Source organism: Aphidius gifuensis, linkage group LG2, assembly GCF_014905175.1.
Source record: "Aphidius gifuensis isolate YNYX2018 linkage group LG2, ASM1490517v1, whole genome shotgun sequence".
Lineage (NCBI taxonomy): Eukaryota > Metazoa > Arthropoda > Insecta > Hymenoptera > Braconidae > Aphidius > Aphidius gifuensis.
Window position 1 is genome coordinate 15,519,406 of NC_057789.1, and position 15,953 is coordinate 15,535,358.

The 15,953-nt window shown below is 29.0% G+C and overlaps 1 protein-coding gene and 1 long non-coding RNA gene across 3 annotated transcripts; both read right to left on the reverse strand.

Annotated features, from left to right (window-relative positions):
• Positions 1-8,952: 8,952 nt before the first annotated feature.
• LOC122849188 lies at positions 8,953-10,490 on the reverse strand. 2 transcript variants are annotated; one of them, XR_006373526.1, is made up of 2 exons: positions 10,366-10,490; positions 8,953-10,169 (listed from the first exon to the last, which is right to left on the reverse strand). It is a non-coding gene; the product is annotated as an uncharacterized LOC122849188 (long non-coding RNA). The 2 variants fall into 2 exon arrangements; XR_006373527.1 differs by lacking the exon at positions 10,366-10,490 and adding an exon at positions 10,268-10,356.
• A 268-nt stretch (positions 10,491-10,758) lies between these two features.
• Positions 10,759-14,597, reverse strand: LOC122850424. The gene is made up of 4 exons (XM_044149576.1): positions 14,594-14,597; positions 11,309-11,739; positions 11,046-11,220; positions 10,759-10,963 (listed from the first exon to the last, which is right to left on the reverse strand). Exons 1-4 carry the CDS (start codon positions 14,595-14,597, stop codon positions 10,830-10,832), a joined length of 744 nt encoding a protein of 247 aa, XP_044005511.1. The 3' UTR covers positions 10,759-10,829.
• Positions 14,598-15,953: the final 1,356 nt, after the last annotated feature.

The window sequence follows — 15,953 nt, forward strand, 5'->3', positions numbered from 1 at the left end:
GTCAAATCAGTTGCAAGTTTACTTATTTGATATTTTAATATTTCTCAATCAGATTTAAATTCTTTAATTATTTTAAATAATTTGTATAGCCTTCTGCTATACAATAAATTTAATTAAATTGGTTTTAAATATATTTTAAATTCAATAAAATAATTAATTAATTGAAGATTTAAATTGTGTACTACGCGAGTGCTTTACTTTTACGATTAATACTGTTGTCCATCATCAATCAACTACACATCTTTAAGTATCCATTGTAATCAGAGCGAAACCAAGGTCAAGGTCCACGTCGTTGTAGCCAGTAATTTTAATTCAACCATCATTGTAAGTACAATTATTAATTTTATATTAAGTGTTCATTTGTGTTTATTATCAGTGTAATTTTAAGTAGAGTCTCGGCGATAATCAAGTGTAGTAATTACGTAAATGTAGAGTCAGTGTTTCATTTATTTCTTAACAACTAGATTGCTTCTCAATCTAGTTGATAATTCACCGGGCCGCGCAATATTTTATTAACGGGTCGCTTCTTTAATATTTCAAATCACTGACTCCGTAATTCACTTGATGTTTCTCTCTCTATATTATCGACGCGTGGGGCCTTTGTTTTAATGTAGTTTTGCGTATTTTATATTTTTATATTTTTATAATTTTTACGTTGAATTAAGTGTGTTTTTATATGTAATTTTTAATTCAAATCATGGTGTTTCTTATAAATAAAATTGATGCTTTTTCCGAATAATAAATTTCGTGTGTCGTCTCAATTATTTTATTATAAAATTATATTTGTGTTTGTGTTATATTTTTCGTGTCCTTCTCAGGTGTCATTTACCCTTCCTAAATTACGCGTCTATCTGCCCAAACCTACCTATAGTTTGTCTTAAGTGCGCTGGGTGAATTGGGTCAATTAATTACGAATCATGCAGGATTATTTTATAGGGCGAAATAATTATGTCTTGTAAGTAATCCGGCTACGATATTTCACCATAATAAATAATAAATAATAATCGAATACTAATTTTCTTGAATATAAAAATTAAAACGTGTATGTATGATTTGAACAATAAGAAAAAAAAAACAAATTCTGCTATACCATCAATGATAAATAACTAACACATGCAGCTGCATAAAACACCTATATGCATGGAGAGAAAAATTCAGGAGAAGGGATAGGCGCGGGTATCCGAGGAAATGTGGACATTTCAACTTGAAAATTTATTTTTTAGTAAGGTTTAATACCTGGCTTTTACTGACTCTTATATCTTTTTTATTATTTGCTAGAAAAAATCGAGAGTAAGCTCATTGGAAAGAGAGGCATCGATATACTGTAACGAAATTTATTATTTCGTGGGTTCTCAAAATAAATAATTATTAAAAGAGCTTGTTACAGAGTAATGAGTTCTTATTATTTATTTGTTATCGCCTGTATTGTTAATAACTAATAGGAGTTAGTTATTAATAATTAAAGGAACATTGTGCTAGAGGCTCTGTGGAAGGCCAAGTCAGTTATACATCACGTCGAGTGGGGCGCCTATTCGATGTTTGTAACGTGACTTGGTACGTAAACCTCTTGGCAATGGCTTCCACTCCTCCGTCGAAGAGACGAACTCACCGAAGGCTGCGTACGAAGCCTGATCGTAAACCTATCGAACTGCGGGCTAGGAAAGCGTGCTGCGCATGTCCGGGGGCGATAGGTAGGAGAGTGCTACCTGAGTGGGGTTAAAGCTCACACCAGCTGAGCACTGAACGTCGTCGTTAGACGACACAACTTGTCTGGCTCTCGAACTGATCACTTCTCTTCTCTTGACTAGCTCTCTTGGTTCACTACTGGTTCTCTCGACATCGTTGGATCTCTCGTAAAGGCTCCCTAGGTATCAGACGTTAAGTCCGGGTGAAACTCTGTCTGAATTTCCAATGATGGACTAATACTAATGATCACGCTATATGGTTCTCTCATTATAATAATAATTATTATTATATTCTCGCTACATAATATGTATGTGATGGTTAGACCATCATTACACCTAAATGTGTATGTGTGAGTTCACGAATGGATCGCTGTAAATAATAACAATAATAATAATATTAAGATATATTATTATTGCAATGGCAACATATGTGTAAGACCTGGTCACGGATGGTTCGCTGTATGGTTCCCTATACAAAATACATATCTCACATGTAGAATATTTGCTCCTACACTTATGATACTTGTGACGTCAGTATTTTAATATAGTATAGTCGCAATGTAATATAGGCGTATGTAACACACTATACTTGGTTCACGATAGTTCCCTCAGGTTTGGTTACGTATTTCATAGTCCGATCAGGTGGACCGCGCCCCTCTACCATTTCTAAGACTGAGTTAGGTTCTCGTATTTTGTTCTCGTTACTCCTACGGCTGTTGGCTTCCGAGATAACCAACGTGGCTCCCCCCGGTGATTTAGAGGAGGATGGTGAGAAATCCTCGTTGTTAACCTTGGCCGATAGTTCTCGCCGTGCAGGTCAGAAAATCGGTTACAATACATAATGAAACTATTTTTATTTTTTTTTTTAACAAATAATTAGAACGACATTTGATACGACGTCACGGAACACCGACTTGAAATACTTATACCCAGTAAGAGTTTCGTTTTTTAAAAATTGAGGCGAGACTCTACCAAGTCTCTTGATAATACGCATATCATGACGAAATACAGTCTCTTTCTTTTATTATATATCCTCGTTGACAACGAATATCTCAAATGTTCAAATACTTATTATTTCTACCAATCAAAGAAGAATTAAAATCCTTATTATCAAATATTAACACAGATAAAAAAAAAATTAGGATGTCGGCCACCTCACCTCAATCAGTTTATTTACCACTACCAATAAAACTATCAATCTTATTTTAATATTTTTCTTAATATTTGTTTCAAGTAATATTGTATATTACGCCATTAAAAAAAAATATCGTTATTTTTTTAAAAAAATAATCAAATTACTAGATCGAACCGCTCGAAGTAACCGAATGTTTTGAGAACCAACGAACTTTTGTTTGTTTTTTTTTTTTTTTTCGTCAATTCATACTTGTAAAAGCACAATTTGTTGAAAATCAAATTTATTATTAACATTAAAAAATAAAAAAATCTATATGAACTTACATGTAAAAATTTATAAAAAAAATAATATTGATAATACCCATATTATGAATTTAAAACCTATTTCTTATGAAAATTTACTCTCTTTTATTGAAAAAATAAAATTGGTATTTCTTAATATAGATTAAATTGATATAATAATTGTTTTTTCATTATTTCTGATTCAGTTTTGATTTAATTAAATTTTATTTCTATTGAATATTTATAGTTTTATTCTGGTAATTTAGCTGAAGAAAAAAAACCTTATATTTTTTATATTTTTTTTATAAATTTACCCAATTATTCATCAAATTGTGTGATAGCTGAATTTTGTTTTTTTACTATATTGAGCTTTTTGTCATTTGAAATATAAAAAAAAAATAAATAAATAAAACCTGGGAGACATAGTAATTAGCTTATAAAAAATATTATCAATAATAATTAAAAAACACAATGAGCATATCATCAAAGAAAATTTATCCAAATAATATTTTTACATAATATTTAACATAAAAACAAAAACATTATTTGTAAAATTATTCTCAGTAAGTATATTTTATATTTATATACAACTTTATTATAATTATAAAGTAAATAATCCGGTGTGAATAAATATTTGAAAAAAAAAAAACTATAAATAGAAAGAAAATAATAATAATACATTTAATTTTGAGTTTTTGTTTTAATCATTGCTTTAATTTTGTACTGTTGATCCATTCCAATATATGAATCTGATATTAAATAAAAAACAAGTGTTGTATTATATGAATATTGAAGTAATGTAAATTCCAACTAATGTGTCCTTAATTGTTGTCAAACTGAATAAATTCTTTCTAATGTCTAATTTTGATTATTATTCAAGTCACTAAAACCAATAAACCAATGATCATCTTTAATTTTTCCATGTTTACATTTATTAATTCCTTGTGTTTATCTAATTTTTTTTTGATTTACATGTAATGTATAACAACTATCAGTGAATAATTCTGAAATTTGATTTGTATTTTTTTTTGAATTGATATTTTGAATATCTGAGATTTTATCATTAGTCATATCTTAAATATTAATATTAATAATTGGTATATTTTAATAATTATAAATTTTATCAATTTGTCAATTATCAAAATCAGTATGATTAAAATAATTTTTAAATTGTTTTATATTTTTTATAATTGAACAAAGTTCTGGTGATGATTTCGGTAAATTATCAAAAAAATCAAGTTTTTCAGTTGTAATACGTGGTAATATTAATAACGCTGAATGATCAATTTATTTAGCTTTTATAAACATTTGTTATAATTGTATCATTGTTAACATATTTGACAACCATCGATTTGCAGTAACAACATTAATTATTGCTTGTATTAATATAATAGCTTGATACGTATTGAAGCATTTACGTCAAAATAAACAGGATGTATCGTAAGTCGCGAACAGGAGGTATACTGCGAGATTCTACGTGAAATTTTAAATGGTAAATGTTTTTCAATTCTGGGTCTACGACGCTTTGTGCCTGAGTTATTAAGGCTTTAAGTTGACCAATCAAAATCAAACGTCGAAAATTATTATCATTACGGCGTCTGAATCCACGTGTGTGTTTACACGCCATGGAGTAAATTGTTTTGGTTTTTTTAATTAATTCAAAATTCGAACGCAAGATGTAGCTTAATCATAAATTTGCTGGATGAATGCGCAATTGCAAACTTACACACACAGCACTCACACTAATCATGACAAAATAATCATTTTTGATTTAAAATCACATTTATATTTTTGATCACATTATGTGATTCATTTATTTATCACATTTTAATTTAAAACACTTTTATATTTTTTTGATCACATTATGTGATTATTCCATCAATGTGATCAATAAATAAATCACAAAGGGGGGACCGTAAATTTTATTCTACGACGCTAAAACTTACCAAAAACGTCATTTAAACTACCGGGATTTTATTCTACGCCGCTAAAATCACCAAAAACGACAATTAAAATATGCCAGTTGCTTTATTCTACGCCGCTAAAGCAACAAAACGACCTCAAAACTAACCAAATAACCGAATATCCAAATAACCATATAGCACACAATAATCCAAATAATCCAAATATCGCACTATAATCCAAATAATCCAAATAGCGCACAATAATCCTAAGATGTTGATCCGGACCTGAAATAGTAAGTCCTAAAATTAAGTTGAGGGGTTTGCCTGGGTCGCTCAGTATGCTGGTTCGTGGAGAGAGGGACGGGTAAAGAATATTAAATTTACGTCACTGAAATGATAAAACAATGGGAAAATAAATCACTCAACAAAACGATAATTAATGTACTCAAAATTAACCAAGTTTATTTAATAATTAAATACGAAAACCTATCTAAGATCCAAATACAACACAATAAATGATTGATCAAATACGCTTACTCAAAAAGGGAGAACAAAAGAAACCACACAATACTAACTATGGCCAAGGTAGTGGGAATCTTAGGATGGATGACTCCTACTCCTAGACCTTGGTGGAAGGGATGGCTCCACTTCCTAAGGCTATCGAATGGATGACGCCAATTCCAAGGGGGGCAAGGGAGATGTTGTCCGAGGTTCTGGGATGACTCGCCAGAGAACCTCGACCCTCTGCGGCTGTAGGCAAGGGAATGTGTGTTGTGTGTGCTGTGCCACAGCTTAAATAGCCGTGGTTCTACCCTCTCCAATTTTGTTGGAGATGGTAGGAACGGTAGTATTAGAAGAGGTATTATTAGGAGTACAAAACCGGTTTCTCCCCTCTTTACTCACGCCAGTAAAAATAATAAAAGCGACTCTGGTCAACCGTACAATAATAATAATAACAAAAATAAAAAAAAATTAACAAAGAAAAATAAATATAATTTTAATTTAAGGTGGACGAGCAAGACTCGTCACAGTAACAATATATAGTTATATAGATCTATGAAAAATTATATATAAGAGTGGTCAAAAATTTTCTAAAATCATAAATCTCTGTATAGAATTACATATAACTCTATATATTCACATATAGCTATATATTGTTATACATACCCGGTGAAATAAGTTTAGATGTAACAATATATAGTTATATAAAACTCTATTCTGTCATATATAAGCATATATTATCGTATATAATAGTGGTCAAAAATTTTTTAAGATCATAAATGCCAGTATAGAATTATATATAACTATATACAATCACATAAACCTATATGTATGTGTAGACTTGCTTTTGAGGTCCATTTCAGTCATTTATCCAGGACTTCGGGGACATTTTTGCATTTTGAGGACGGTCTCCGTTATTTTTCAGGTGACGACGTTAGTTTAAGGACCGTCCTCAAAAAAATATTTTATTCTGGAATTATTTCAAGACCCTCAATTTTTTTCAATAATTTTCAGGGACGGTCCTTAAAATGCAGAAATGTCCTTAAAATGTACTATTGATAAAGGCATAGATTTTGAGGACAGTCCTCAAAAAACGTATCTAGTTCAAGAGCGATTTTGGGGACATTATTTGATCAGTCAGGATTTCAAACTTGTAAATTTCCAAAAGCTAGTTCTATTATTATGATTAATCTGGTATTACTATTTAATTTTGATACATATAATAGTTTCAAAATCATACTGGATTTTTCTCTGAAGTAGTAGTGAAGAATATTATTTTAATATTGAAGAATTGAGTACAGATGATACTCACTAATACCTGTATAAGTATATTAATTATTCGAGTCCATTAATGAGAATAGTAAATAATACTTCTTGCAGTTTTATTTTAAATATTCATACGGATATAAAAGAAACTAAATTTTTTATTTTTACGGAGGCTAGGAGACATAGGCTCAGCCGCAGTCTTGAATTCATCGGCGGAAAGAAAAAAACGCTCATAACTTACGAACTAAGTAACCGAGAGACTTCGTACTAGGCTCAAAAGAAGCGCATTAAAAAACTCTATCGCCCGCGTGATAGGTTTTTTGCTCTATTGATAATAGTTTTTAATCAAAAAACTAAAATGTAAATTTTGAAAAAATTTTTTTTCTTATTGAAAAATTTGTGGTGTCTAAACTATCTATCAGAGAGTATTTATCACCAGAGGTTTTTTGTTCGTAAATCTTTTTTGTTTTATATTTCATTATTCTTAAATTATTATTTATGTAACTTAAAATAGTATGTTTTTATGTGAAAATTTTACAAGTTATAAAAACGGCGCAATAAATAACTCGACGCAAAATCATAATAGAGACTTCGTATTAGGCTCAACTTATGTGTCTCAAAAAACTCTATCACCCGCTTTGCAAAATTCCTTTCCATTTATATATTTTGAAAAAAAAAAAAAAACTATAAAATTGAAAAAAAAAATTCCGATAATTAATTCTTTTTCTTGAAAACCATTATTGAGACAAATCCATGATGTTGAAATAGCATGAATTCTGGAAAAAAGTTATTATTATTATTATTATTATTATTATTATTATTATTATTATTATTATTATTTTTTTTTAGCATTTTTTATACCTAAGTAAACATGACTACCATTATTGCCAGCACCAGTTTTCATAGTCTCAGTTCTCTGAACATGTACTGTATATAGCAATGTTTGAGCTGATGAAGATAAATTAATAACTTGGTTATTACATTCAGTCTTAAAGTGTCCAAGTTGTCTTGTGCCCACTGCTGAAGTTTTACTTTCAAACTACTATCAACTCCTTGCTCTAACGTTTCGTCTTCTTGAGCAACAAAAACATCATTTAAATTATACACATCATCAGTTATATTTTGATCATCAACTTGCCCTAACGTCTGGACTTCTTGAGCAACAAAAACATCATTTAAATTATGCGTATCATCTGTTATATTTTCATCACCACTTTCATGTTCTTTCGTCTCCATTTTCTTGATTAACAACATCATCTACTACACTATATTCATCTGATACATTATTGACAGAATTAACAAGTACATTATTGTACGTACATGAACTTGGACTGATTGCTCCATCGTCAGGTCTAATTGCTACTGTCACAGGATAATTAAGTTAATTAAAAACTTTTACCTTATTCACAAGAACATCACCACTTTTATCACGCCATGAAACTCTATTCAATGTGTCACCAAAAATTTATTGATTTTCATCAACAGCTTTTTTCAAGCTACGATAATTTTGTTGTCTGTACGAAGCATACCCAGACATACTTTTTAACTTAACCCAGGTAGAAGTTTTCGTTCTGTGTCCGAGGTAGTTACGTCGGAAATACCTCGGAAAATAAGTCGGTCCGATGTATACCGTTACGCCTCTCCGTGCTAAATCCGACATAGAAAAAAATTTATAATCAATAATATCATTAATATTTGATGAGTCAACGGTCTATAAAAATATTTTATAGCATTGTTCAGTTTTTTTAAATTCATTGATTATCATAAATATATCATACTATCAATTGTTTTACGTATTTTAATTATTATATTGTTGAGGTGAGAATAAAAATGAAATTTACATGAATTTGACAGGCAGGTTATGCAAAGTATAATCCATTTAAAAAAAGTCCCTAGATATTTTATCACTCTCTCGTTTTTATCGACTCATGGTAAAAAAAATAACAACTTGGATTAAAGTTTGAATTTGGCATTAGTTTTATTAGGGCCGGTTTTATAATCCATAGTTACAGTTAACTAGTAGTTAAAATATTTAACTAGTAGTTTGTTAACTAGTGATTAACTTTTTATCGGCTGCTTTATCATATTGATACAAATTTTACATCTAGATGTCAGGACGTCGTCTTCTTTGAAAATAAAAACATAAGGAAAGACTTTTAGAGGTTATAAGATTGTTTATATATATTATGATTTATTTATTATTTATTATTAACAATTATTAGATAAATTGATAAAAGCTGTATTAATATCTTAACTGTTGGTGCTGTTGTTGTTGTAATTGATCATCATTGGTTCGGATTATTTATTAATTGATCATGTGATGATTTTTCTATTTCAAATATATTATAATAGGTATATGGATTTGTGTTCATATTTGAAAAATTAATTGAGCGTACTGATAAATCATCAAATGTATAATATTGTCTAGCTTTTACTTGTGCAGCAGCAATATAATGACCACAATTAAGAGATAGTCCCATGTGCTACAATTGACATTAATTTATAATTTAATTTAAGTGTTTTTTCATTATTTTCACGCTATAAATATTGTCCCATATTAATTGTTTGTTTAAATTCAATACAACATGATATGTTACCACCAAGTACAAAACATGTTACTTGCACACATAAAACTTTGGGTGTTTGTTATAAACTAAATTTTTTGGTTAGTGGTACACATCTTTGACAGAATCCTTATTTATAATCATTATTATCAAGTTGTTGACGACTAAAATAATTTTATGATGCTTCATCAAGTGTACTTGCTTTTATAATATCAAAAAGTAAATCTTAAAAATGTAAAAATGCTGTTTAAATATAGGTATATGACGACAATGACGACATCATCCAACTTTAGTACCTATGTAACCACCAAATATTTGATTAATCGGTGTTGTTTCTATCAAGTTAACTTGCTTCATTTAAATATGCACGTTTTATACCCTCAAGAAGATTATGTCAAAGTTCATGTGCATTTTCTTGGTACTGATGGTAGTGTGTCTTCTTTGCATTTGTCAATTATTATACTTGGACTAACTGTTGTTGATCTTGTCGTATCCTGTTTAAACAAATTATTTATTTTACTAATTTAATCACATTTTAAGGATTAAAAATATAATGTATATGGTCGGATAACAATTTCATCATTAGTTGTGGCTATCAAATGAACATGCTGACCAAGTGGTAAACCAGATACATGTTCTGGTGTTCGTAAACCAAATCTAAATCTTCTTGTATATGAACTAATATCTCTTTTTCAATTAAAGGCAATTGATTCTTGGCTGTTGGATCTTCCAAGCGAACTGGTGTCTTTCTTTTGCTTTGTTTTCCATGATAAATAATTTTTAACAACAGCACCAACAGTTATTGTTCCCATTGCTGCAAGAGCAGTCACCAGCTATAAAGAATAAAAACTTGTCAATATATTTACAACGAAAATTACTCTTTTAATTATTTTAACACAATATTTTTTTATTAAATAAACATTTGTCTTACCAAAATTTGAAAGGAATAAAAAATAATATAATAATCCTTATAAATTATTAATATTTTTTTATTAAAATAATAATTATTATTAAAAGTACTTAACATACCGTGACATCTACCGTTTGAACAGAAGAAATAAGTCGACTTATGGTAATGAATTCGGTTAGTTACTTAACTAGTAGTTAAATTTTTTATGGACTAGTAGTTAACTGTAATTATGGATTATAAAACCGGCCCTTACTGTTTTTGATTTGCAAACTCAATTTGTTTAGAATTAATTATTATTAGTATTAATGAATTAATAATATATCATTGATTAGATATGCTAATAAGAAAAACTAAGAAACAACGTGAGAACAAATAAAATTTTTTACGAATTTATTTTTGTTATTTATTATTATATTTTTGTTTGAAAAAAATTTTTTTTATTATTGTCACTACAATCTATATTTTATCCAAGATGATATATATTTTATTCAACAAATTATTATTAAAAATATATATTCATATTATGAAATGTCTTTGTCATCATCACTGATGTCTTCAGTTTCAGCATACTCAGCAAGGCTTATTATATTTTCAGCTGGAGTTTTTGTTTTTTTTTTTGTTTTTGATTCCAGTCGGTTGCTCTTTTCAAGCAGCTGCTTAAAACAGACAAACATTGACTCGTCTCTTTGAGTTTTGACCGTCCTTCTTTGAGTGCATCTTTAAAAAATAAAGAAATTAATTTTTATCATATCTTTCATAGATTTTTATTTTTTATTCATTTATATTATTTGTTTCTTACCTAAAATGCATTTCTTGGTAACTGGGATTTCTTTTGTCATGCAGAACTTTTCATTCACCTGTCTTGCGGCTGATAATTTAACAGCTACTTTTCTGATGAAAAAAGCTCTTAAAATACACCTCGTGAAACCTGGTAGGGTCTTTGCTTCTTCACCTACCTGTTTTATGTAATTAACCTGCACAAAATATCAATTAAAAATACAAATATTTCAACTAATTTTTGCCTATTTAGATAAAATATGCTATGTAAAACTGTGTACTTACAACGTCTTTACGACAGTCTTTATTTTCTTTTAATTTTTTTTCTAATGACACCAAGTCGATCATTTTTTTTATGGGCAGTGTGATATTATAGTCTCCCTCAAGATCCGCAGGCTTTTGAATGATGCCATTTTTCAACTGCTTGACATCTTTTTGTATCTCTTTGACAATATTGCATAATGTGTTAATTTTTTTAGCATGTAAAGATTGTGATGGTTGTACTGCTTTTGATGCTTGGTTGTTCAATTTATTATTTTTACGTTTTCTTTTAGGTGGTGGTGGTAGATCATCATTATTAACTGTTTTATCAGTGTCAGTTTCAGATGTAGAATTATAAATAACATCTTGACCTGATCCAATATTTTCATTAATCGTTACAACACCAGGATTTTCTAGTGGAATTTTGACAGTTTTGTTGCTTGTAGAATGATTATCTGAAACAATTATAATATAAATATCAAGCAGTACGTCGTTTATATTTTCATGTGTGTATTTTGTCTTACTTAATTTGTCTTACTTACAATTATTTTAATTCATCAATTCTGCTTGTTTTTCTAATAATTGTAGTTCTTGTCTTTTGAATTGTGAAGTCTGGATCATTAACTCAAGACTGACAGCTCTTTCAGATTGAGTGTTATCAGAACCACTTGAAAATCCGTATTTTTTACCTTCTTCGACTTTTTTATAATGACTGTTTATAGTTTCAAAAGAATCTAGAATGAAAGACAAGAAATTATGAAAAAAATGATCATACAGTTGCTGAAGCAACTGTGCTTTCCCTGCGGGGAGAATTTTAATTTCTTCTTTAATATATATCGAAATTCGTGACTACAAATTTATTTCATTCTCTATCGTTACAACTAAAATTTATTTAATTTTCATTCATTTTGCTTATTCCTTCTAATGGGTCATCTCCATGTCCAGAATCGCTTTCTTCTAACCTTTTAAACTCTCCGTTTTTATTCATTTTGTTGTACTATGATTTTAGCCTGTCAATGTTAAATATTTATTACAAAATTGTCGAGTTCGATTGTATTTATTTTATTTACTTTTTTCTCTCGGTTGAATCAGGATTTAACGTTTTAGTTGTTGCTGAAGTCGTCGTTATATTTTTAACTTTTTATATTCATTTATTTTCAATTCCTTTAATGCTATCACATCACCCTTTTTTCCTAGAAATTTTCTGCCTCTTCATTCCATAAAGTTAGTTCAATCTAAAATATATTTCCTTTGGTAAATTTATTATCTTTGTTTAGTTTAATCAAACTTTTTTTTTATTTAAATTTTATTTTACTTCATAATCACTGTCGTCTTCTAATGTTATTGTTCTTTATTTTAATAACCGTCCTGACATTGCATATATAAATTCCACTTTATTTATTGCTATTATGATTGCGATGATATCTAAATAATGTCATTATTATTATTGAATAGTTTTCTTTTTTTTTTTTTTTTTTCGCTAAAATTATTTTGCCTGCAAATTATTTAATTGGTAGATGTACAATTTCTTGTATTTTTTTAATCTCGAAATTAATTTTTGGTATATTTTCATTTTCCTCATCGTCATCGAATTTTATATTAGCTTCTACTGGTATCATTATGTTTGACTTGAATATTTAATAATTTATCATGTTAATAATTTTTATTTAAATCTTTTTGTTGAAAAATCTTGTTGTTAAATATGATTTTTCGATGATATTTTGCTATACTTTTCTTTTTTGTTTACTCATATTTTCCTAATATTTTCTTATAATTATCGTATTTTTCTTTATATTCAGTGATTTTTCTATATTTTCGTTTATTCGTTTATATATTCTTTATTTTTCTATATTTTTCTTCATTTTCCATATTCATCTTGTTTAGATTAATTAAGGGACTTAGAAAATTTTCGGGGGGGGGGGGGGCAAAATTGATATGTTCCTTTATTTATCGTTTTTTTCTTTATATTCAGTCACTTTTCTATATTTTCCTATATTCTCCTTTATATTTACTGATATTTTCCCATATTTATCGTTTTTTTCTTTATATTCAGTCACTTTCCTATATTCTCCTTTATATTTACTGATATTTTCCCATATTTATCTTTTTTAGGGAATTTTAAATTCCTATTGTTTTCGCTTTCTTTCTCCCCCCCCCCCAACCATGGATAGACCATGGTTGAGATTAAAAGACTTAGAAAATTTTTTAGGGGGGGTGTCTACCATGGTTGGGGGAGGGGCGGGGGGGTCCAGAAGAAAAGCGAAAACAATAGGAAATTAAAATTCCCTAAAAAAAAACATTTACAAAAAAAAAAAAATATAGTCAAGTCCTCCAAGGTGCACCCTAAGTGTTCCGTAGAATTTTTTATTTTTTTTCTTGTTGTTTGATGTGTTTCTTCATTTTATTGTAAAATAAATGACTATTAAAAAAAAAATAAACGACTGAAAAATTTCAAAAAAATATCGTAAAGTCTACAGATGAAGCGTCGTCGATTGAAACATTGCCGGAATCGATCCGTCAATATTTGGAATTGGGCCCTATCGAAAAATGCGGATATTAAATCTAATAAGGCCCAAAAATTGAAAATAAATATGATAATTGCTTTTGGGAAAAAAAAAACATAAATTTCATTTAACATCAACTAATTCGGTTCGATGGTTCAAAAAATATCTTGCAAAAACAAATTCTGACACTATATTTTGTTTAATAAAAAAAAAAATAAACGACCAAAAAATTTCAAAAAAATATCGTAGAGTCTACAGATGAAGCGTCGTCGATTGAATCATTGCCGGATCCGATCCGTCAATATTTGAAATTGGGCCCTGTCGAAAAATGGCACTATCACATCTGATAAGGCCTAAAAATTGGAAATAAATATGATGATTGTTTTTGGGAAAAAAAATGGAAACTAATGGCCTTCGTAGAAGCCAATTCGATTCATAACTTTTTTTTTTATCGCGAAATAACAAAAAGTCACACGAAAAGTGAAAACATAAGTGTCCTACGGAACACTAAAAAAGAAGAAATATATACTTTGGTTTGATACATGAGTATAATGAGTTTTGATATTTAACAAATATACATATATATATAGATCTGTTTACCTGCTTCACCGATTATTTTTACAGTGTACAACTTTCAAGTATCAGCTGGAGAACATTGGTTTTGAAGTAGTTGGTCGAATTCTTCGTATGGTGCAGGTGGAAAATATGCTTTGACAACTGATTTACTATGTTCCTTTACGCTTTTTGTCCATGAAGAACAGATTATATCAATTTTTCTTACTGATGGTTTGGGTCCACGAATTACCCATTCCACAAGTAAATATTTGCGTGTAGATAATTGATTCATAATTATTTTAAGATAAATTTAATTTGATTTTTTCTGATTTTTGAAGTTTGTAGTATAAAAAACCATAATAAAATTAACAGCACTGTAGATTTTATTTCAAACAAAAAAAAAAGGAACTAATTGCCTATGTTATTTTTGTTTTTAATTGTTGTAGTTTTTTATTTAATTTTGATGTTCTTTTTCATTTGAATTAATAAATAATAATTCTTTTCAATTTTATTTTTTTTTTAACCATATAATTACGATATAACACAACTTGCTATGTATTTTTTAAGATAATTAAAAAAAAAACAGTCACAATATATATTATCAGTCTTGTCAAACAAGCACAAACATGTGTTTGATTTTCTTTTTTCTCATGCTATGACGTGTGGCGGGTTGGAATGTGTGGTAATCGAGAAAGGTCCGCTAATAATATATCGGTGATATAAAAAACATATATATATATCGTTTGATATATATCGGTAGAAAACATCGATACCAGTGGCAGGGACATGGAACTGGAGATAGAATACACGCGCAAGAAGGGGAATGTCAGCACGTGACGGTTAAGGCTGTATGTTAATCCCAAGGTAGGATAATTCTTTGGGTTCAAAGAGGCACCCTTGTAACCATAGCTTAAAAAAATAATAAGTGCCCTCTAATGTCTAAAATTTGTATACTTTACTGACGCGTCTTTAGAAGTATGAGTGAGGGCGCCTCGTATTTACACACACTAATACTACTTCAGCAGATTTTCAATGCTTCGCCTGATACTTTTTGACTGTTTTTGACCCTAAATTTTCGTCTTAAATAATTAATAACTTTTAAAATTCGTGGTAGAAATCGATGATTTTTTTATTATTATTTTTGTAATTAAAAGAAGTATAAGCTGAAGTATAATAAAGGTTTTCTGTGAGAGCGTTTTTTCAATAGAAGTGAAAACGTGCCGATGCTTCCTATGCTTGTGTGTTAAAGTGTTAAATTGTTGTCAACTTTGACCCTAATTATCTCGGTCAAATCGTGGTAGAAAATTACAAAAAAAATTTGTTGAAATAGATCTTTATTTCATTAAAAAAATGGGCCTACTTTGATCAAAATCTGTGAGAGGGATTTTTTTTTCAATATTTTGACATCCCGCCTCAATCACAAAAATGTGTGCCTATCATTTTTTTGTATACGAAAATAATTTTGTTCTGTAATTTAAATACTATGTGACAGCTGTGACGTATAAAATTTTAGCGTTAGTTGTATTTGTTGACAAATCGCGATTTTCATAAAACAAGATAAGTGACTATTCTTCCAAATAAAATAAAAACATAACCTCAAAAACCAATTT

Coding starts and splice junctions, on each gene's coding strand:
- LOC122850424 (XM_044149576.1), bottom strand. Junction 11,221..11,308: donor AAGACTGTCGTAAAGACGTT/GTAAGTACACAG, acceptor TATTTTGTGCAG/GTTAATTACATAAAACAGGT. Junction 10,964..11,045: donor TACCAAGAAATGCATTTTAG/GTAAGAAACAAA, acceptor TATTTTTTAAAG/ATGCACTCAAAGAAGGACGG.